Consider the following 22851-nt stretch of genomic DNA (forward strand, 5'->3'; position numbering starts at 1 on the left):
TGCTTCTTCGGTCTGTCAGTGCATGATGCCGAACGTCCAGCTTTTCAGTTGGGCCAAAAAATTGCTTATAGTACCCGTTTCCCGAAGCCAATGAGAAAGTTCGAAGAAAGCAGTTAAAGCCTTTTCTTTAACAGAATCCCCAAATATCGGTAAGGACACCTGAAAGTCTAACGTGTTCTCGAGCAAGAGGCTTTACTCCAGAAACAGTAAGATCATTCTTCTGAGCCACTGAACCGACGACGAAGGACAACAGCCGTTTTCAAACCAGAAAAGGCCTATTTAGCTGCACTGAGGTGGGGATAACTGTGGTTCCTCACATGCACTCAGAAGGCGTCGACCTTAAAGGAAAGTGCCAAATGTCTGCCCGGAAACTGCAGAGCTTGGAATTACCGAAGTAAATAATTGTAGAAGCCATGCGTTCATCCAGTATTCATCTTGCCAAGAAAGAACATGAAAATAGAAGTTATGAATTACACTGAATAGGCCGAAGTGCCTGCTCTCTGAAGTAGTACAAAGAGAATTATTTCACTGGGTATAGGCACCGAGAGAGGTATGGGACGGTTAAGAATACTGAGTGGGTCTGGATGTAGAAAGAAACAGTAGGAATCTATTTCATGGGTTTTTGCCAATGGAATTAAGAAAACCAGGAAGTCAGACAAAAGAGCCATTTTCCTACGGGAAAATTGAACCATGGGCTTCGAAGTATGAAGCATTGCATTGCTTTGTTGGTATCTGAGAACCTCCCATGATTTAGCCAAGAACCATCAGTTAATGCCAGAAGTGAGATGTGTGTCCCGATTTCGCCAACAAATGTCTCTGCGTCTGAGATGAATAATTAAAAACACAGTTAAGTCACAGGTTGTACACATTTCATTTCATATTTTCAAGGTGTAATGTTGCAAGTACAATTGGCAGATCCACTCTCTTTTCTTTCGTTCAGAAATCTCGACAGAGACAAGGATTTTGAGGTATAAAATTAATGATTGTTTATCAAGATTAAGAATACGTTAAAGTAGCCCAATTATGACTTTCGTGATCTGTCTCTGGCATGAGCAAACACACTTCTACGGTCTTCTGCTTCTCCCGTAGAACCCAACCGTTCCTTCTCCAATACTGTCTTCTTTGTCGTTGCTGCCATAATATCCTTTTGCTCCCAGCGGGTCATTGTCGTCTACCCCCACAAAGCCACCTCTGCTTCTGCTGTATCCTGGCTGGTATCCTCTGTTCCAATCTTCATATCCTCGACCTCTATTTCTGTTATACACATACACCTGACGTGCTCTGTCGTCATATCCTCCGCGACCGTAGTATCCGCTGTTGTCGTATGGCCTTCCTCTTTGGCTGCAGTCATACTCTGAAAGAAATTGCTAGGTCTACAATGTCAGAAGAGTTTAAATTCGGAGAACATTTGCTGCAACTCAGTTCCTGTTGAGCTAAACACATCTAGGTTGTCCCCACTCCGAAAGAAGAACATACATTGAAGCTGTTTGGGAACAGGATGCTGGGGGAGGATACTTGGATGTCAGAAACAGAAAATAACACACGAAGATGAAAAAAAATACACAGTGAGGCACTTCACAATTTGTATCCTTCACCAAGTGGTATCACATTGGTCAGGTGAAGGGGCAAGATAGGGGCATGAGCGCAGACGTTTAGCCGGAAAGCCTGAAGTGAAAAGACCACTTGGAAGACCTAGGTGAGGGTCATTGTTAGGCGTTTGTTAGCATGGTAAGGAATTTTTCGGTTCTGAAAAAGATGGGAAATTTTCAGCCCTCTGAGCGACTATCAAATTCTTAAGGATTCTTCTCTTTGTCTTTCCATAAAGAGGATGTCTTCTTCCTCTTAAAAATGTAAACAAAATGAACGGAATCTAGTGTTTTCATAACGGAGAATAAAGATTAATCATGTTAGTAAACAGAGTTTAAGAACTTTTAGAGAAGTTAATGGGGGGGATATTTTACCTGCATTGTGTAAAGTTATATTTTTAGGGGGAACAAGCCTCCCTATTAATAGAAAACATAATCTCACACAATATAACTAGAGACAAATAATCAGTATTTGTATACAAATTTTTATGATTTATATAAGAATATATAAAAGAACTGAAAATTCTTATACGAATTACACATTATAGGCCTAAGAAAGGTGTATATGAATTACCTTACCTCACACAACTTAAGCTGTCAGTGTATCTTATCTGTAAATTGTAACATACTTATTTTAATTATATACGTAGAATAAACTAATAGAACATCCCTGATGATGACTCTTCTGATACTCGAAACATGTCTAGATAGTGGGTAAATAAATATTGTTTTTTGTAATTTGATGGTGTTTACTAAAGTACGTTAAATCATAATGCATTACAACGTTTGAAGACTAATTATGAATAAGTGTTGACAGAAGCCTCGAATTGTGGGGTTTAAAATAGTCAATTTACTGTATTCGTATGGAAGTAAATGGGAGACTTCTCGTCTCCCAGTAATTCTAATTCCATATTTTACACAAGAGATTATTTAAATTTATGTTTTAATTCAACATTGATTTTATAGAAGAAGAAATTTGGGCATGCTAGTTTATTCATCTAACGCAATGATGTCGGAACAAACAATTCTCAAGCGGGAGTTGGCACAATTCTGTATTACTCACCCCTCCTGTTACTGGAACTTCCTCCAGGATTGTAATTGGGATAATAATCTCTGGATCTGCTCTCGTAATACAAATCTCTGTCAATTTCATTGCCGAAATATCTGTTTCCCTCATCGGAATTGCCTATTCTCCTGTAGACATTAACTCCGTAGAAACCAGGAGCTCTGTCCTCAGCCGTCATCTCTCTTCGGATTCTGTTCCCTTCTTCCTGGTCCAGAAACGTAGCCTTGCCTCTGGGGAGTCTGAACCCTGCTTCATAACCTGATAAAGCGGAACATATTCTGTCAGACTGTTTTCTTTTGGTTTAGACAAAGGTCGTCCAAACCCTGACCCGACACATTGGTTATGAGGCCCACAGAATAATATGTTCAATAATTTTGGTTCAGCCACATTTGGAGCCTCGGCATCTCACAACCCTATCTGCATCCACAGCCTGCTAGAGGGATAGTTTTTTTTACTCTCTTGTTTGCTTTAATTAATCCACTGCAGCTCTTATTTTCTGCTAATGGAATAATAACATTATTCAGTAAAATGAAGTTTGAAGGGTCTGAATTTTGTGTTATGTAAAGGAGTTGTTCTAGCCGTCCGCAGCTCCCTGCAACTTCTGTTGGGAGCTAACGTGTAACAGCTGCTCCCATCAATGCTGTAATTTGAGTGCGGCACCGTCAGCATGTAGACTACAGAATGTCAAATGGTAGGATGGTTGATGAATGGGGAGTAATTTTAAATGAATCGATCATTGCCTAATTGAGAAACTATCCCGGAATTTGCCTGGAATGGCTGAGGAAAACCACGAAGGACCTGAATTACGGTAGTCGGTGTCCTGGCCGAGGTTCAAACTGATTACCTTCCGGATGTGAGTGTAGACCCTCACCCTCACGGCGATAGCGATTTAGCCTTTAGCAACATTTTAGTTTCTTTGGCGAAGTAAGTTTTGAAGGGCCCATGAATGCCCTAGTAAGTGACTGTACTTTTCTTGTTGGATGTATGGAGACTCGTGCAAGTCATATCGTCTGTACTCTCATTATGTTTACTACATATTGCATAGACCGCCCTAGTGATACATACGGCAGCCGCAATAGAGTGCAATGACGGCACTCCGATCATGAGATAGAAACAAAATATTGACGTGCATGGAAGCACAGTGAACAGGTACACAGAGCAGTGGTATCCCCAAACGAAAAGAAATTACCTGATGATGGCCCATATGGCCGAAACATGTCGTAAACTAGAAGAAATATATGACTAAAGACATTTTAGAAAAATGAATATTCACGAGCACCCCTGAAGGAGAGGGGCAGAGGTAGCGCTCGGAAGATGAACACTTTAGGAAATGAAACAAGAGGAACTTCCGTTAGGATGTTCGGGACGAACAACCTTTAGAAGGGAGCAATGTAACGTGCATATGCAAACCGTCACTTCCTAGGCAACGGAAGCAACGCAATATCGTAATTCCAACAGTGAGTCTCGACGGTTACAACGGATTGTTAGAAGCATTGTGTAACAACGGGAAATATTGCACCTCCAAAGCAACGGATTGTTGAACCAGTAGGAATAATGCACTTCCGCGGTAACGAGCGTAGGGCACGCGAAACCGAACTGTTGGAGACGGTGTTCACTGAGCAATTCGAAAAACGCCTATATAAGGGGGTTCAATGCACCCGCCAGTCGCACTGTGACTTCGACTTCGCACAGGACAGTTGGAAGATAGCCGCCGCAGGAGACAGAGGTGGAAGATAGCCACCGTTGAGTACAGTCGAAGTCTAGCATTCGCCGAATGAGTTGGCTCGAGTGAGTAGAACCGCAGGAGCAGTAAAAGTGATACTAATTGTACTTGAGTGTGTAAAAGTGAGCGTTCAATAAATTTTCGCTAAATCCGAGTCCCACGTGAAGTTATTTGTCGCTCTGCACAGGCAACACACGACAATATATAGAATATTCTTTTAATGTCCTATTAATATATAATTATTTTAACAACATCAAAAAGTATTGAAATACATTTTTAGTGTGAAACATGTTCCTAATGTCTTTTAAATTGTTGCATTATTGACGGATGCTTTGATAGTAAGGATGATGTCTGTACTCTTGTGAGAGAAGTGCCCGTCCAGAACTCAAACTACGGAACGATCAGTTGTAGGTTTGACAATAAGAATAAAATGCATAAACATCAGAGTAAATGAGCAGAAATGTGTCTAGCAACAATCGTGCCAGGAGGTGCACCTCTGGGGAAAGCCGTGAATGGGAACGCAAACTGGACGGGCGCACTCATGCGCAGAACAGAACTCCCCGCTCAGCTAAGCACCCACTTGCAACTCGTCTTTTTCCTTTGGTTTCTGTTCCACTACGTAATACCCGTTCATCTTCATTAAAAAATACGACTGAGCGAATTTTATGTGAACAACTCTAGCTTCAAAATTGAAAGAAGATGAAGAAGGAAAAGGAGGAAGAGGAGGAGGAAGGGTCACGATTATGTCGAGTGAACCCACGATTTTTTTTTGCAGCAGACACAGGTTGCGGTTTGCGGAATTATTACAGTGTTTCCTGGAAACCAGTTTCATTCATTTCAGTTTTCTGAGCCCGCTGTCTGTTTCTCTGCTGATAACGGATAACGTGTTGTTTTCCTTATACCTAAGCTGTATGACACACGCTTGACTTTATTCGCCCCTAATTTATAATATTTCTGTTCCTTCAGATGTGATTGCCATACTAGCACCTCCTCTACTTCTTCAGGTAAAACTTATTTCCTACCAATCAAAACTTCTGCTCTGTTCTTCCGGTTGTGTTTCACGCAGTCTTTGACTGTGGAACAAGATATTCGTGCTTGGAAGTTGTTGTTGCTTTCAGCAAGTTTGTCTCTCCGTTAATTATAGCCACACTAATAGATCTGTCTCAAGAATTCCATTTTGCCGATGTTTACTTAAAGAGGCACAGAAATGTGTTCCCAATTTTGCCTCCACTAACACGTTTTCCCAACGTGGTGACTCGTATCTCCAACATGCTTATAACATGAAATCAGCATACTGTGACGAATATGACCATTGCTAGACAACGGTTCGGTAAACATTTCCGAGGTTACGCTGTCAACAGTGGAAGGACCTTCGTTACTGGGTAGCAAGTCGTAAGACATATTTCATAGCAACGGACAAAACACATAATAACAGAGTAACTGTTCAGGATCGCCCCGAGTTTTAAACGAGAATTCATTGGGTAAGGGTAGCTGAGTGTTCAGCTGTGAAGTGTTAACCAGTCTTAAGCAATTCATTGGTTGTGAGCTGTCATAACTGATTGTAATTGTAAAGAAGTGCCAATAAATCCAGAACCCATTATTATTCGTCATGTAAACCACCTCATACGTGACAATATTATACGTATTCATTCATTCCATTCATCAGTAATCTGTCAGACGACAGATCCACAGTCTCTTCCAAAACAGTTCCTCTACTTAATGCCATCTAGAGCTTTCTCCTTCAAATGAGAATATCCTCTTCTGTCCCCAAGGTCATCCAGCATCTTTTTACATCTTCTTCCTCGTCTTCTGGTCACTTCTATCTGCCCCTCTATCTTTACTTCAATAACTTTTTTAGAAGGCAGTTACTGAGTAAGATATGACCAATCCAATTAGCCTTCCGTTTTCTTATTTCGTGTAGGATATTCCTCTGCTCACTGACTCTAAATAACACTTCTTCATTTCTCACATAACCGGTCCAACTGATCTTCTCCATCCTTCTCCAATACAACATTTCGAAGCTTTCCAGGTGTTTCTGATCTACTGCCCTAAGTGTCGAAGTTTCAGCCCCATACAAAGCGATGCTCCAAATGTAGCATTTCACTAGTTTCTTTCTCAAATTTAAGTCCAATTTGCTGGTAAAACAGACAATAAACGCAAACGACTCACCTTCCTAGGTGTTTTTAGAATTAATAAGCCTGCTTTCGATAACTGCAAATAGTTCACCTCGCTCATATGCATAAACATTACGGCCTTCTACACTTCGTGTCATCGTGTGTTTTCATTTCATTGCCAAAATTTCGGTGTACGTGTTATTTGGTACCTTTAAAATTGTTCCGATATCAAACGTTGATATGTTTATCGGAAAATTAAGTAGTTTTATAAAATTATATTTTACTAGTGAGAGCCGGGGTAATTCGGTCGGCATAGCAACGTAATGCTGGCTTTGCGGCTGGGGTTCTTTTCCCGGCAGGGGTTAAGATTTATCTCTTCACCATATCGTACGGACCGGGTCTGGGACCCACCCAGCCTCCTGTCCAAAGGGTACCGGGGCCTGTTTCCCCGGAGGTAAAGCGGCCGGGGCGTGAAACTGACCACTCACCTCCATCTAATGCCGACATCAAGAATGATAGAGCTATACCTCCATTCCCCCTCAACGTCTTCATGGCGCGGTGTTTAATTAATTAAGCACAGGAAATTTTTGCCTTATCCTACTGTACCTTACCTGATGCTTTGTTAGTAGAATATGAAATATGTTTTCATAAAGTGGCACACATGAGCTGTTTTCCAATCCACCAAATAAAAATATACTCAGGGACCAATAGAGAAGGATTGAAGAATGAAGACTGAATATTAATAAAATTACATACAGAATATTCAGGCTTCAGAAACAGGTAGAATAGAACATTTTTTTAAAAGTAAGGCCCCGCGGAAAAGAAACGGAAAACGAAAAGTATGGACTGGTCAGAGGAGACTTGCATAGGAACGGAGGAGGCTGCTCGTTTTAAGCCTTTCAGATGATGGTGACAATGGTGATAAATCGAATGCAGATCTGTAGGTGGACCATGAAGCAATGCCGATTGAGGCTGGGGGCGTTGCTCTCTCTCTACGTCCACTTGTGGGCTCTCGGAAGCGAGTGTAGCTTGGGACAGAACTGCAACAGAATGCCTGTACTTACCCTTTCTCCGATCTGTCAAGAGATCGTGGCAGCCCAGGCCTGCTGCAAACTGTTTGCCAGTGAATGGGCATAACAGTGTGAAACCCCAGAAAAGTGACGCGGATTGGAATCCTGTGGTAGTTCGTTGCGCATTTCCCTTTCTCTCACCTCGTAAACGACATGTCTGAGAGAAAAGCCAATATTTTGAAAGATTAATCGCTTTCAAGGAACCGACAAATGATACCAACCAAAACTAAATTCTCCGAGCAGCTTTGAGTGTAGAATCGCAATTCAGAATATCACTGAAACCCGAACAGCAGGTTGAGGAGATGAGATAGACACACTGAAAGATAGACACAACCACCCATTATGCGTTCATTTTCTTAATTTTGTGCAAGGACACATAAGTGAAGTAGAGTGAGTAATCAGTAGGGAACGGATTTTTATGCCCTAATAACCCCTTAAATATGTATGCACTGAAATATGCACAAAAAATTATACGAAATATTAAAATTGATTTTACAATATTTTAAGACCAACAAATCAATATTTAAGTTCATTTTATGTAATCACTGAATACTTAAATACAAATCATGCAACAAAGCCAACACATTTCATTACAAATTTAAAAACTAATGGTACTCACATTTAGCTCTCCGAACTTTCAACTTCTCTTCTGTTGCAGTTCACAATTACTAAATGTTTTACGTTTTCCATAGAGAGTCGCCTCCTGTTGTCTCGTAAGATGTCCTTATAGCGGGTAAAACTTCTTTCCACCTCACAGGAACTTAGGGGCGCATGTACAAAAGCCGCTATTTGCTCCACTGTTAGTGATCTCTTACTTGGCAGTTCAGTACGTTTACCGGCTAAAATTTCTTCAATTTCACAAATTTGTTCATATCCTGGATTTTTTGAAACAATGCTGTGTACTTTTTCCTTTACTACTTCACCACCTCTTCCAGGAACCGAATTCAATTTGGAAACAGTGGTTTTGAACACACTTAACGACTGATACAAAGTACTATTGCTATTGCTTGCCTCCAGTGAGGAAATGGCGGATGGAGGATGAAAGAAGTGAGCAGATATATAGGAAAGATTAGTTTCTAGTTCTGCGTTTTTAGTACATCTTGGGCAATTTGAATTGATACTGCACTTTTGGGATTAAATGTATTCACGACATCCCTAACTGTTTCTAAATGTTCGGTATAATAACTCGCTGCAATCAGCCACGTGCCCCAGCGCGTTAAAATTGGTTCTGGCGGAAGTGGAACGCTCGGTGCTACTGCTTTGAAGGCTTCTTTTCTGTATGGCGCTTTAACAAATACCTTCTTCACAGAAGACACCAACTTGTCAACAAGCGGAAAATTTGCACGAATTGTTTCTGCAACAAGGTGCAAGGCAAGTCAAATGTGTCATCTTTGGAAATATAACTTTAAGAGCAGTACTGGCTTTCATCATATAACTTGCGGCATCAGTCACAAAGAGCAATACGCGCTCATACTGAATGCCATTCGGCCATAGTAAATTCATGGAATTGATAAAAAATTCGGAAACTGCGCAGCTATTTGTGGTTTCAAATTGCTCTACCGCAGGAAGATATGGGGTAGATTGTTCATTCTTATTAAGGGATCCAACTATACAATTTGCAATAAACCGTCCCTTACAATCTTGTGTTTATTCGATTGACACCCACACAAATTTATCTTGAATCTTATCTCTAATGCTTTCAATTGTAAAATCCAAAGACTGCTTCACGTAATTTTTGCGCACAGTAGATTAATCCGGCACTTTGCACTGTGTATGCTTCTCTATGAAATTTCTCAGAGTAGGATTGATTAGTTTCCACAGCGGAATATCTGCCGCTAAAAGGGCTTCGCATAAATCAAAGGAAACTGTGAAAAACTACTATTATAAAATTCACCAAGCATTTTTGAACAGGAACACTTTTCGTAGATTTAATTTGAATATTCTCTTTGTGTATATTAGTGTTCAAATGCTGAAGTACTTGAAAGTGTTTTTCACAACCAACTGTTTTCTCACGCGCTCGGCAATAAGGAATTTCGTTATCCGTACTTATCAGCTCTCCTTCGACCTCCCGTTGATACAGCGTAATTTAGTTTTCTGACTTACTTTCACTTTCGCCATGACTACAGAAAGCTAAACAAACTTAACTACAGACTAGTCACCACTAATGTGAATGGCCCCCAGCTTCAAATGAAGAAGCGTAACGAACCTCATGGAGACATCGGAAACAAATAAGCGAAGTCCCTTATCGGCTGAATAGTATTACGTTGATAGCGGCTACATGTGAACGCTTCCGACTAATCTCTTCGCGGCCACTTTGAGGGTACGCGGATGAGGCAAGTTACGAGAGTAGAGGGATTGGGTAAGTCCCGTCCTGAGTATTGCATCAGAAACATGAATCATGACGAAATGTTAAGTCAAATATGCAACATATTCTAATACGGAAAAGAAAAATTGTATACACACGAGCATGATTGAAAATTTGAACATAAAATTAAAAATATATATGATAAGCGTTTTGAAAAGGACATATGCAGTATAAATAGAGATCTTCGAAAATATGTTGCTTATTCATAAAACAGGCAAAATATGCATTTATATACACCATCAAACCATGTCCAAAATTTAAGAAATGAAGTAATTCATACATACATACGTATATCCAAACGAGCCTACTTTCTAGTTGCAAGAAAGAAATATGCATTTGCATTAAAATCCGGTCCCTAGTAATCAGATACTTTCGAGAGGCATCAGAAGAAGGCGCGGGACAAACTCATCCCATTCTTGGATTTGCTGAAAAGGCTATTCCTTCTTACACAAGTGGAAGGTCACTCGACATCTATGTAATGTTCCTTTCCGTGCATGGAAATAACGGAATTTTATAAATTATTCCTTTTAATTGCGTTGCACTTTCCATTTCCTTTGCGGGAGATCAATATTGCATAACTCCGGAGTGCTTTGCTGTGTCGCATATCCATCATAACCAGCTTGTCTTGTGCCATGCGTCGGGTTATACAGCAACAAGGTAGGCCTGTTAGTAATGGCATCTACTGAAAACTGAAAGAATAGAAGGCCTTGCACATGAATCGGATATTCGCCATTAATTTTATTGTGCCCAATTTTGAGTTTGCGTGTTTTCCTTCTTTCAGTGGTTTTTCATTCAAGATTGAAGTCCATTTATTGCTGCAATTTAAACTGTGATGGCTCAGAATGAGAAAGAACAAGGCCGTACATTTGTCTGCAGAGATCTGTGAACTTATTCAGAAGCTCAGTCGCAGTAGCCAGAGATCTGAGCGAGGGATCTGCACGAGTAGAATTTCCGTTGGTTGTCGCAAAACAGTGTCAGCACGGGGCCCAGAGTCACGTCATAAGGGACAGCTTATGAACTTTAATGCGTGGAACGAGTCGAGAGAAATTAGTAATTTCAACAGAATGTGGAGTTGGAAAAAGGATATATTGAGGAAGGATGGAAATAATTTATGCCTGTAACACAAGCAGATAGATTGTAAATAGCCTATGTATCTACTACGTTATATGTTTTAATGACTATCTGTCTGTCTATCTATCTATGGCTCTACAGCCCTTGTGGACCCTGGCCGCTTTTTCAGTTTCTTAATCTATATACAGTCGGTAAGACTCCTTGGACGGGGGATAAGCCCGTCGCAAGGCCGCTACCCACACGGAACAACCCAAACAGAACAAACGCACACATCTATCGATGCCTCGAATGAAATTCGAATCCAAGATCCCAGTGTTCGGTCGAAGACGGTTCATGCCTTAGACCGTGCGGCCACTGATCGGCGTTCCAGTGACTTAGTAAAGCTATCCCTGTACCAGGCCGTGAAGATCCATAGGGTTGTGAAACGTTGAGGGTCCCACATTATCTTCACAATCGGCTCAAAGATGGCGGTAAGGTTGTCGGCTTTACGCGCCGGCCGCGCTTTACTCCCCAGGAAAATTATTTAATTAATTCCTGGTACTAATTTCTGTTAGAGGCTGAGTAAACCCCAGGGCCTAGTGCGGCTGGAAGGATTAGGTCAACTGAAAAAAATCCAGTTGCGTCATCGGGACTTGAACCCGCGACCTTCCGGCTTGTAGCATAGCCCCTCAACCAACTAGCTACTGCCTACATTGTGTAAATATCTTAATTACATATTTTCAGAATTTTTATAGACCTACGTAATATCCTGCCAGTCACGGTAGCTGAGCGGTCTAAGGCATGTACTGACTTCGCTCGCTTGGAGCCGGGTTCGTGGATTCGTATCTCACACAAGGCATGAATGTTTGGTGTGGGTATGCGTTTATTCTGTGTTTGTGTTGTCCTGTGTTAGGGAGAGGCCTTGCGACGAGCTGATCACCCGTTCAAGGAGTCCTACCGTCTGTAAAATGATCATGAAACTGAGTAATCAGCCCTATGCTCCAAAAGTGCAAGCGAAGAGGAAGAAAACAATTACAGCCTTAATTCTACGCGTTTTGATTTGTGCTACTAGACCATTATTAGCGAGAGACTCTAAGTTCACGCTAGAAATTATTTTGTTGTCTTCACGAACCCTTTGTGAGGGCTGGCAAATCAACTTACCGTTCAGCTCGGGATCTTTACAAAACCTTGTTTCTTTATGCCCGTTATGACCTTGTGAATACATACAGTAAAGTATATTTTTATCGCCATGAATGCTGTTGTAAACTGTAATGCTGTATAGTTATGTACACTTGCATTGTCTGTGTCAGCATGGCGTGAGAGCCAGCGGTACTGTACTCCGTTAGTGTTGCGCAACAATAGGTGTAGAACTCTTAACCTCGACGTTTCTGAAAACGAAAGTGTCTCTTGTAGCTCATTCAGCCCTACAGTAGGCCTATGCCATTTCAGTTCGAGACTCAAGATACCTGCCATACATGGACATGGACGCACTCTTCTCCAGCCCCCAAAATCAGCCTCCTTTTTCTACATAGAAGGCCTGTGAATTGCGTACTGTAAACTTCGAAGATGGTAGCCAAAAAAGGCTGACACACACACACACACATAGACATTGAGTGTGAAGTTATGACTCACAATCCAAAGGGCAAAAATTAAAACAAATAAGCAATAATTTAATAAATGTTAATATTCAACTGTGGATTGGGAGTCTTGATAATATTTTTATACTGATATTCTTAATTAATATATGCGCCTTTCATGATATGATAAACAGCTAGCAAATATCAACTGTATATACATACAGGGCACGCGGTAGCTTAATTGGCTCAGACATGCTACAAGCCGGAAAGTCGCGGGTTCGATTCCCGATGAGGTCATTGGAATTTTTTTTTCAATTGGCTTAATCCTTTCAGCCGCACTATGATCCTAGAGTCGACTCAGCCTCTACCAAAAATGAATGCCAGGAATCTTCCTGGGGGGTAAAGGCTGCCGGTCCATGGGGCTGACAACCTCACCGTCGTCTATGAGATGGTTGTCTGGAATATGTGGGAGCCTCGACGTCTCACAACCCTATGGGCCTCCTCGGCCTGTTACAGGGATAGCTTTATGTATAGGCGTATACGTATACACCAGAATATTTTCCTGTGAACTAGGGGAGGTGGGAGCGTATGCACACGTCGCTGTTTCGAGAAACACCGCGCTACGAAGTCCTTTGTAGGACGAGTCTAACTTACGCGATCTTCGTGATCTTCTTATATTAAACATTACTAGGGCATTAAATCAAGGATTGTACCATGGACAGGAAATATAATTCTTATCGGAAACTGAGAAATGCACACAGAAGGTTAGGATTAAAACCTCGAAGAAAGTTGCCACTTGCGAGATCAAGACATACGTGCAAGGATAATACTAAAATAAATCTTAAGAGAGAGAGTGAAGATTTCAATTTTATTAATCTGACTCATGGTATGTTTCCGTTGAGGGTTCTTGCGAACACGGTAACAAACGGTCTCGCGAAATCTGTTTCGTTTTGCCAGTTCCGTGTGTAATTTCAAACGGTACAGAGTCCAGTGGAGTTTAAGTTGTCGTACATAACTTGAAAGATTGGCAGAGTCGCCATGATTATAGTTTTCTTAACATGCAAGAAATTCTTTCCCCAGAATCTGTGTGTTTCAGATGGCTCAGGATAGGGTCACCTGGCAGGCTTCCATGAATACGGTAATAAATATTTCCGTTCCATGAAAAGAAAGCATGGAATTCTCTTGACCACTGGATGAACTTTTGAAGGATAAAGCAGCGTGGAGTTAGTTTGTTAGGTCTGTACGAATGAAACAAGAAGTTCTGAGACGAACAATTTTCCTACTTTCCTTTGATACGAGATGGACCGCATAGAAAACGAAAAAAATGGGGGGTGGGGGCACAGACACACAGAAAATTATACAGTAATAACAACGGCCCCTTGCCTAGCAACAATAGGGGGATCACAGACGCACTGCAAGTTGACTCATAAGCCTCCTATAAAAAATTATGGGGCGATACAAAGACATATGGACAGACAATAAGTTGATATCATAAGCTCCCATTTTTTTTTTCAAAATATAGCAAATAAGCTAAAAATGGACAAGATACGTAGAAGGTAAAAATCGGGTGATTGGAAGACTAGTAGAAAGTTAATATGGTTAATTTCGTTGTTCTGGATGCAATGACTCTTCTGTCTATAAACTACAGTTCACAAATTTAAACAAGTCTCTGACAGTGTTGGGTTTGAAATTCTCACGGCGGCGACAGTGAAGAATTCCATCTTCTCGGGTATAACGACCTGTAGTCCGATGAAAATCAGCTGACGTTTCGGAGGAATAGTTCGCCCCAGCGTTGAGGATGACAGTGAAACTAAACAAGGAACCACCATGGAGCAGGTAGCAAGCAGAGCTTCTGACTTTCACCGGACTGCACGGCGTTATACCCCAAAAGATTTTGTTGACAAACGGAGACCCGGACAGTGGAATCTTGAAGTCTGCATGACAGACCCGGATGGCATGCATCCTGATGTGATGTAATCGTGTCACTAGACAATGGAATAAGATGTTGCTGAATCACTTTTGTGTCACAACTGTACGAGAAGCACAATGTAATGTGGCATCAAAGTGCGAGAAATAAAACGTATGACGACACGATTTGAAATACGTGTAACGCGCATGCTAAGTCCTGCACTTTAGTAACAGGCTTGGTGTGGGAAGGCACACCTTCCAAACTCCATGGTTCCGCTAATTGTAAAGCACTGAAATAAAACGTAATATAAATATTACAGTTTACAATTCACATAACTAATTACCTGCTTAACTAAATTCTTGGAGCAGGATCCTTATTAAGAAAAATGTTTTCACTCAGGCGAACAGGAAATTCCCCGAATTTTACTCAACTCCAAGATTCAGTATTGTGTTCTCAATCCACTACTGGACGCCATCCTGAAACCGCTGAAATCAGTTCCACATTTCCATATCCTATTCAGTTTAAGATTAATTTTAATATTGTGTCCACTAAAAATGTTGTGGTTTTTTCGAAATAACTTCAAGTAGGTTACTGGGATATTGCTTTAAAATCAGGCACGACAATTATCCTTTTCAATTAAGTCATTCTACCATTAGACATTGGTAAAGCGTTTTGAATTGGTCTAAGAATCAATTAGTCGAGTCATATCCATGTTTATATATGATATATATAAGTTGTAGCTATTTAAGAATGTCTTAAAGTAAGATTATTTTCACGAGTATCTCCGTCCCGCGATCATTTCGAAATAATGTCATGCCCCCCCCCCCCCCCAGTTAAAATAACAATCTGTTTTTGTACTCCACTAATAAATAAGAGATTCAGCGAAGAAGAACGGAAGGAGGAATGAATGAAATGAAAGACAAAGTAGGTCAAAATGGCCTACATTCACCGTGATCAGTATTCATTCGCATATGTGCAGATATTTCAGGGAGAATCTGAGCCCCTTGCTTTGATGTAAGTTGTAACTCGCGTGGATGTCGGTTGGCCTTAGAAAGTGCACCAGTCGTTGCGAAGAAGATTTGAAACTTCGCCACCGTGCTGAGCACCATAACTCCCATTGATAAAGTGTAGCGACTGTGACGCGCCTGGCTTTAAGTGGGAAGGACACCATAAAGATTCGGCCACACAGAGCGCTACGTACTCCAATGTGACGGGCCACACAGACTTCCGTACGCTACCTACGCTATGTTCCCTATGTTAGCTGCGTCGCAGAGTGTACACAGCGTACGTAGCGTACGTAGCGAACATAGCGTATGTAGCGTAGCGCTCTGTGTGGCCGAACATTAAGTCGGCTGTTGCTGGTACTCAGCGTTCGCTTTTGTAACCTAAAGAGAAGACGGATGGATGTTAAGGAGATGGTTCCGCTCGTGCAGGTTAGCAGGCAAAAGGTAAAGCTATCCCTGTAACAGGCCGTGAAGCCCCATAGGGTTGTGAGAGGTCGAGGCTCCCACATTTTCTCTTAGACAGTAGGCTCACAGATGACAGTGAGGTTGGCAGCCTTACGCGCCGGCCGCCTTTTACCCCCCACGAAGTTTCCTTGCACTCATTTCTATTAGAAGCTGAGTCGACCCCAGGGCCATAGTGCGGCTGGAAGGCTCAGGTAAATTGAAAATATGCACCACGGGATTCGAACCCGCGAATTCATTTAGCAAAGTTATTTCAAATACTGATATTAGGCACTTTTTATGTGTTGTCAGAACCTCCGCTATGCTCATCGCACTGATGAAGGATTGTAAGGGAGATTATCTCCCGTATTTCTCATGGTATCCATGTAAAATGCATGGAGATAACTCTAGGTATGTGATATTTTATCTTTTTCTGCCACTCTGCCTTTTCTTTATACTAGTTTCTGTAAACAATTCACAATCCTAATGAAGTGGGACAAATATTTATTTGCAAAGGCGATGTTTTTGTAAGTGTACGTCAGCCTTAGAGCAAGTCAGATATTGAGAACTGGTGTTCCACTTGATTGGCGAACAGTCAGTGTGGCTGTTGCTCATCTAGGCTCAAATAACTTACAGTGGGCTATGTAACAATGCTGTATCAGTAAGAGAGTATTTAGGGTTGATAATCAGACGAGATGGTAGTGACATAAGTGTAGGGAAGGTCTGCTTATAGTTGCAGTCATGGCATCCGACTGGATGAACTTGCAAAATCAGCTAATATCTTCACTGATGATTGTCAGTGTTCCGAGATTCTAATTCAAATCTAGAGACAACTTTACAGTTTCACTTTTATAAACTATGTTAACGCCGTACGACGAAGATGTATGAGGAATTGAGGTATAGATCCACACATTCATAACCTCGGGACTAGATTGAGATGATTGGTGAGCTTCTGGAATACCACGGGCAAAGATACCTCCATACCCACTGCACAGGGAGCTGGGATAGTACCAGAGACGGTCTGGTCGCTGTGGAGAACAGAATAATCTCTTATCCTCACTGGAGTCTAACCTTGATTCCTCGGTCTTCCAGCCCATAGCCTAGTCAACAGGTTTACTGAGCTATCCCGGCTCCAGCGTTTCTAACAACAAAAGTGCAATTTAACTCGATTATGATTGATCAATAGGATGGAATTCTATTCGAGTCAGAAATCGTTGTAATTGCTTCCCATTGGAAGAACCGTGTTGCATGTTGTTGTTTTTGTTATTATTATTATTATTATTATTATTATTATTATTACTGTTGTTGTTGTTGTTGTACCTTGACAAATTAGGTTGTCTGGCCGTGCCCGTCCAGAATTAATTAATTCTGAAATTTGAATGTTATAGACAATCGACAGGACTCATTTACCAGGTGATCAACCCATACCAAGGCCGCTACATACAGAGGACAACACAAACATAGAATTGACTCAGATATTTATGTCTCGAATGGGATTCGAACCCATGATCCACATGTTTGAGCGAGTGAAGACATTTCGTGCCTTAGGTTGCTCGGCCACTATATTATTATTATTATTATTATTATTATTATTATTATTATTATTATTATTATTATCGCTGGTATTATTGTTTGTACGACGTTTACTCCTCATTCTGTTACGTCAGACTTTTCACCCACGTTCCTCATACAGTTTACACAGAGCACCTTATAACAAATGAACAGTAACTTTTGTGGATGTACAGTCTTAAATAAATACATAGTTACAACCTATTCAAAATAAATACATGTATAGACTTTTTTATGCTGCGGAAACATCTTACGTGATGTGTGACAGGTGGTTTTACGGATGCTAAAGAACCTTGAGGCACTGAGGAAGAGCACTTACCTCTGTATGGAAGCGGGGTTATGGTCACGGCATGTAGACATCCGCAGACCAACAGAATGGCTCCTGCACACTTGTAAGGGAGAGAAAACAGACGTGGTTATTCATGGAATTCATTATACATTAGAAGGTCGACTGTTATTTGAGTTCAAGGATGTTCTTCTGTGCAGCTCCTAGGCACAGAAGAAGTTACGTAGCTGTAGAGCCATTTCCTTCTCTGTATTGGCAGTTGTTTCGAAATAATTAAGCTCCACTGCATAAAGGTTCACTTCAATAATGACTAATTATTTTTGTTTCGGGGTGGTGTTAATGTTGTCCCCTCTTGCAGCATGCATTTTTTTTTGTAAAATGACATGTTTATTTTACGTATGAGTGTAAGCTAAAAATAAAACACAATTAAAGAGAAATATGTGGTTCATAAGCTTATATAAGATATACAGGAAAATCAGTCTGAAAAGAGACTTTGTGAAGCGTAAACTTTTTTCATTGAAAACTCTCTCTGGGCCCCAGAAAACACTGAAACTAACGTAAAATACTCATACCTCTGATAGACGGAAACTGCGAAAACGAAAAGAAAAGCACAAATATAACAGAAAACATTAAGCTTGAATGTTTATTGTTCATACTTTTCTTGTTTACTGCGTTTCCTAAAATTTGTCCTGTCACAAATCGGAAAGAGTAGAGCCTGATCCTCACAAAATGGGTGCATATTATTTTAATGAACTTCTGGAAAATTAAGGAAGAAAAAAGAAGGAAATAAGAACAAACAAGCAAATTGCAGATGTGCTCTACTCCGTAATAATGCGGTGCAGGATTGATATCTGTCGTGTGATTTCGATCGTAACATAAACTAGCAATGTGCAGGCGCAAATGGCCAACAGTTTATCTTGTAGAAGCACTTACGGTACCTGCTGTAGTAAAAAACAGCACGGCCATTGAGAGAACGTATTTGGAATACTCGTTTATTCTATTTCGGGGTAAATATTTGCACTTCTTGTTTAATGCTGATACAAATATTTTAATGTGAAAGTAAACAAATAAATGTTCGTCACGTTTTAATGGTATAATCTTATTGTTAGCCTACTTTCCTTATTTTGAGAAAAAAATAAAAGTAGGTTTATGAGATTGCCATGCTATCTGTGCGTCTGTGAATCTCCTCTTTCATCTCAACTTTCGAGAACCTGAACCAGTCTTTATGAAACGTGGCACCTGAGCTCATCTCAACGGCGTACTTCATGCATCCCTGTTATCCGTCTGTGTGTCTGTACGTGTATCCCTCTATCGTTACTAGGCAACGGCTCTGTAAAATCGTTACCGCGGCAACGAATACACACGACAATAGAAGAATTATTGAACGCGTCATCTTCTGTGCAGTCGGTGTCATACAAAAGGAAAATGGCTATTAGTTCTTCCGAGAAATTTTTGTTTATATTTTCATCTTTAGATTTTTAGATATAAAAGTAAGTAAAGGTATCCCCTTAACAGGCCGAGGAGGCCCATAGGGTTGTGAGATGTTGAGGCTCCCACATTTTCTAGACAATCGGCTCACAGCGTTGTCAGCGTTACGCACCGGCCGCCCTTTACCCCAACGGATATTCCTGGTACTCATTTCTATTAGAGGCTGAGTCGACCCCATATATTTTTAGAAGTAAGTCGAGAAAGAAATTTGTGGACTGTTTGAATATTAGCGTAATCTCAGTTGCCTGCTTTAGTGTGTTATGTTGCCGCTGTTGACTGCAATGCTCCGAAATGTGTAGGGCATATGGTACAAGTATTAACCTGGTAGCCGACGGTAAAGGGGAGGTTAGAATATGCATAGATTCTGAGCTGACTGGTAGCAAGCTTTCCTCGGGAAATATTAATTTCCAATATAGTTACTAGCAATAACTTTCTGAAGAGCAACAGTTTAATCTTAAGAGCTTAATATGGAACGTAACTTTCGCAGGAACTGCTCTTCTCAGTTCTCAGTGGAGGCGGAAAGTCAGTTGTCAGTCTCTGGTTTTGGATAAGAATTGTGAAATATTCATTGCTTCCTTGTCAGTAGGGAAGTCACTAGGAGGCGGCGTGCTGATGGCTTAGCTTCAGCCTAGTCCTACATTCATTGTAAGCTATTATCTGGCTTCAGATACATTTGGATTATGTGACTGAATGCTGCATTGGATGACACTATTTACTCTTCCTATTTTTATGCATGTTCAGTACCCTTTATTGATTTATGTAAAATTAATAACATTGATGCGGGATGCAAGGTAAAATTCTACAGTAGGGCTTATTTCAAGTGGTTTGGGTATATATATATATATATAGTTTTCCTCTGTGCATATTGTGTTTAATAATTGAATTAAAAATGAATATAGAATTACAAAATTAAACATAATATATCATAATTATATACATTTTCATGTCTGTCATTTTGAATGTGAAAGTCAGTAGGTTTTATTTCTATAAGTTATGTGGCTTATCTTACATTTCATATAGTAATGTAGCCATTTATTTTTGTAAATGTGAGTTGTATATTTGATCTGTATCCCTACCATTTTGCTATTATAGCTGCCAAATTCATGTTGCGCTTGTATTATTTTGTAAGATTACAGTAACTCCCTGCCGATCACAGTGGCCACGCGGTCTAAGGCATGAACCGACTTTTCGAACACTGGGATCGTGGGTTAGAATCCCACTCGAGGCATGGATGTCTGTGTGCGTTCATTCTGTGTGTAGGTAGGGGCCTTGCGACGGGCTGATCCTCCGTCCGAGGAGTCCTGCCCACTGCATAAAAGCTCAAGAAACTGAAAAGCGTTCAGGGTCCACATGGGCTGTAGAGCCATAGAGGGATAGAGAGTGCCTAAGGCCGCGCCATAGCTCAAGCTGTTAGTCAATGGCTTGCCACCGCTGCGGCCCGGGTTCCATCCCGGGTCGGCTCAAGTGGTATTTGTGGTGTTTTTTCTCCGAATACTTCGGTTTCCCCTGCCAATCTTCATTCCACCAAATTCTCCATCATCATAATCAGCCGGGGCAGGCTGCAATAGGCCAATCAGTGGCCGCCGTGCCAAGTGGACCCAGTTGGACTCCACCCCCCCACTAAGCGAATTAAAAAAGAATTACAGAGTACCTCCCAATTTTTAGTCATGGTTGTATGGAATGTTTCTAAAAATAAGAATAAAATTTTACACTGCCGACTTAACATTACTTTACTTTCAGACAATCAGAACACGGACTGGAACATTAGTCATACCTCGACCAACGGTATCCCGACTTAACGAATTTCTGGACTTACGATCCCATTAACACCCCTTAAACTTTTCGGATTTGACTCGAATCTAATTTGTTTTAAACTCTCTGGTATTAATTAACTCGCACTTCATAGATATCTTTAATATTCTAAATATTTAATACTACGTTATTTTATATCCCTTTATTGATTTTTGTGGTAAAATAATATATATAGGAGAGGTTGAAATATTAAAAAAAGTCTCTGAGCTTTGTGCTCCAGGAACATAACCCTGTATATTCCTTGTTACGACGATCTAGACTCCGAACCAGTTTTCGGGAGCGCGTGAAATCCTAAGTCCGCGATACAGCTGTACCCACTTTAACCCTCGCGTGTAGCAGTTTCATTTGAAAGCTTCGAAACACCTGCTTAAACTGGCTACTTAGACTGCTGTGAATTGTCACAGTTAAAATTCTTAATAGTTCACTTACGGACTACATGTTGTATATGTTGAGGCATGTTACATGCATATCTTGTATAGACAAAGTCAGTTGGAATGCCTGTTTCTTTACGTTCATAACTGTGATCTAAAGACACTGGTTGCGAAGTCTGAACAGCACTTAATCTTTACCCATTGTTTATTCACACACTTTCGCGCCGGAGCCCTACCTGAATCCCTCTGGAGGAGATGTCCATTCCTGCGTCACGTTCTTGAACGTACTGTCGGCAGTTTACTGCTGCAGCTTTTTAAGTAGCAACACGCAAGGTTGGTTCTTGCAGAAAATATCCAGCGTTGGGTCACCACCGCCAAGTTATCCCTGCCCGAACAGAATTATTCATTGTTCGCCTTCAGCACATGGACTCTTGTGCGTGTGCTACTCTTTTCTTTATTCTAGTGATGAAATTTTTCTCCTTTTTGCACAGAATAATTGTGGACATCTACGACCTGCCCCTCCCAACAGTGAGCATGTTGTCACCAAGGCCTTAATGAAAAACACTTGAACACAATGGAGACGTAATCACAGGGACGTGTCCGTAAGAACTTTGCGTCAAACAAATCTCTGCGGAACTAACGACACGTTTATTTCGCGATTTACTTGAAGACCACTAAAAGAAAGATGATGATTCCATTCTCAACTTCGTAACAAACTTCAAGCGAAGATAATTATTTTTAACTAATATTAATTTGATTTGTTACATTCTGGTCCGTCACACTAATATTATGAAAAAGTTAAATAGTTCCGTCCAGTGTGACTGATTAAGATTTTCTTATTTCAATTATCCATGCCCTTACATGTTTCGGTCTTCAGAGACCATCTTCAGAGGGACACCTTTACATCAATACAGTTATAAGCCATTATTACAGTATACCTGTATGTTCTAAAAGTTAAAATATATACATAGAATATAAATAATATACTCGTACAATTGGGTGTAAAATGTAAAGTCTTTACAACTACAGCGGCTGTTCCAATACGTTAAAATATTTATAGTTANTACGAATTCCAATAGAATCTTAACAAACTAACTATAAATATTTTAATGTATTGGAACAGCCGCTGTAGTTGTAAAGACTTTAGACTTTACAGCCAATTGTATATTATTAATATTATATGTACGTATATACAATATTTTGACTTTTAGAACATGTACTGTAATGATACCTTCTAACTGTATTGATATAAATATGTCCCTCTGAAGATGGTCCCTGAAGACCGAAACATGTAAGGGCATGAATAATTGAAATAAGAAAATCTTAACCAATCACACTGGACGGAACTATTTAACTTTTTCATTCCTAATATAGATTCACACTAGATCTCGAAATATCATATGCTAACACCGAAATATAA

At 40.5% G+C, this 22851-nt stretch overlaps 1 protein-coding gene across 1 annotated transcript; it reads right to left on the bottom strand.

Annotated features, from left to right (window-relative positions):
• Positions 1-859: 859 nt before the first annotated feature.
• LOC111871981 lies at positions 860-21729 on the bottom strand. Its single transcript, XM_023865429.2, has 4 exons — positions 21668-21729; positions 17794-17863; positions 2650-2910; positions 860-1354 (listed from the first exon to the last, which is right to left on the bottom strand). Exons 1-4 carry the CDS (start codon positions 21692-21694, stop codon positions 1065-1067), a joined length of 648 nt encoding a protein of 215 aa, XP_023721197.1. The 5' UTR covers positions 21695-21729; the 3' UTR covers positions 860-1064.
• Between the last annotated feature and the right edge of the window lie 1122 nt (positions 21730-22851).

This window comes from Cryptotermes secundus, unplaced genomic scaffold (genome assembly GCF_002891405.2).
Source record: "Cryptotermes secundus unplaced genomic scaffold, Csec_1.0 scaffold2529, whole genome shotgun sequence".
NCBI classification, from domain to species: domain Eukaryota; kingdom Metazoa; phylum Arthropoda; class Insecta; order Blattodea; family Kalotermitidae; genus Cryptotermes; species Cryptotermes secundus.

What these genes read in the sequence shown, in the direction of transcription:
- LOC111871981 (XM_023865429.2), bottom strand. Translation starts at nt 21,694, where the DNA reads ATGGACATCTCCTCCAGAGGGATTCAG. An exon ending in TCTCCTCCAGAGGGATTCAG is followed by an intron (nt 17,864 to 21,667) that starts GTAGGGCTCCGG and finishes CTCCCTTACAAG; the next exon opens with TGTGCAGGAGCCATTCTGTT. An exon ending in AACCCCGCTTCCATACAGAG is followed by an intron (nt 2,911 to 17,793) that starts GTAAGTGCTCTT and finishes CCGCTTTATCAG; the next exon opens with GTTATGAAGCAGGGTTCAGA.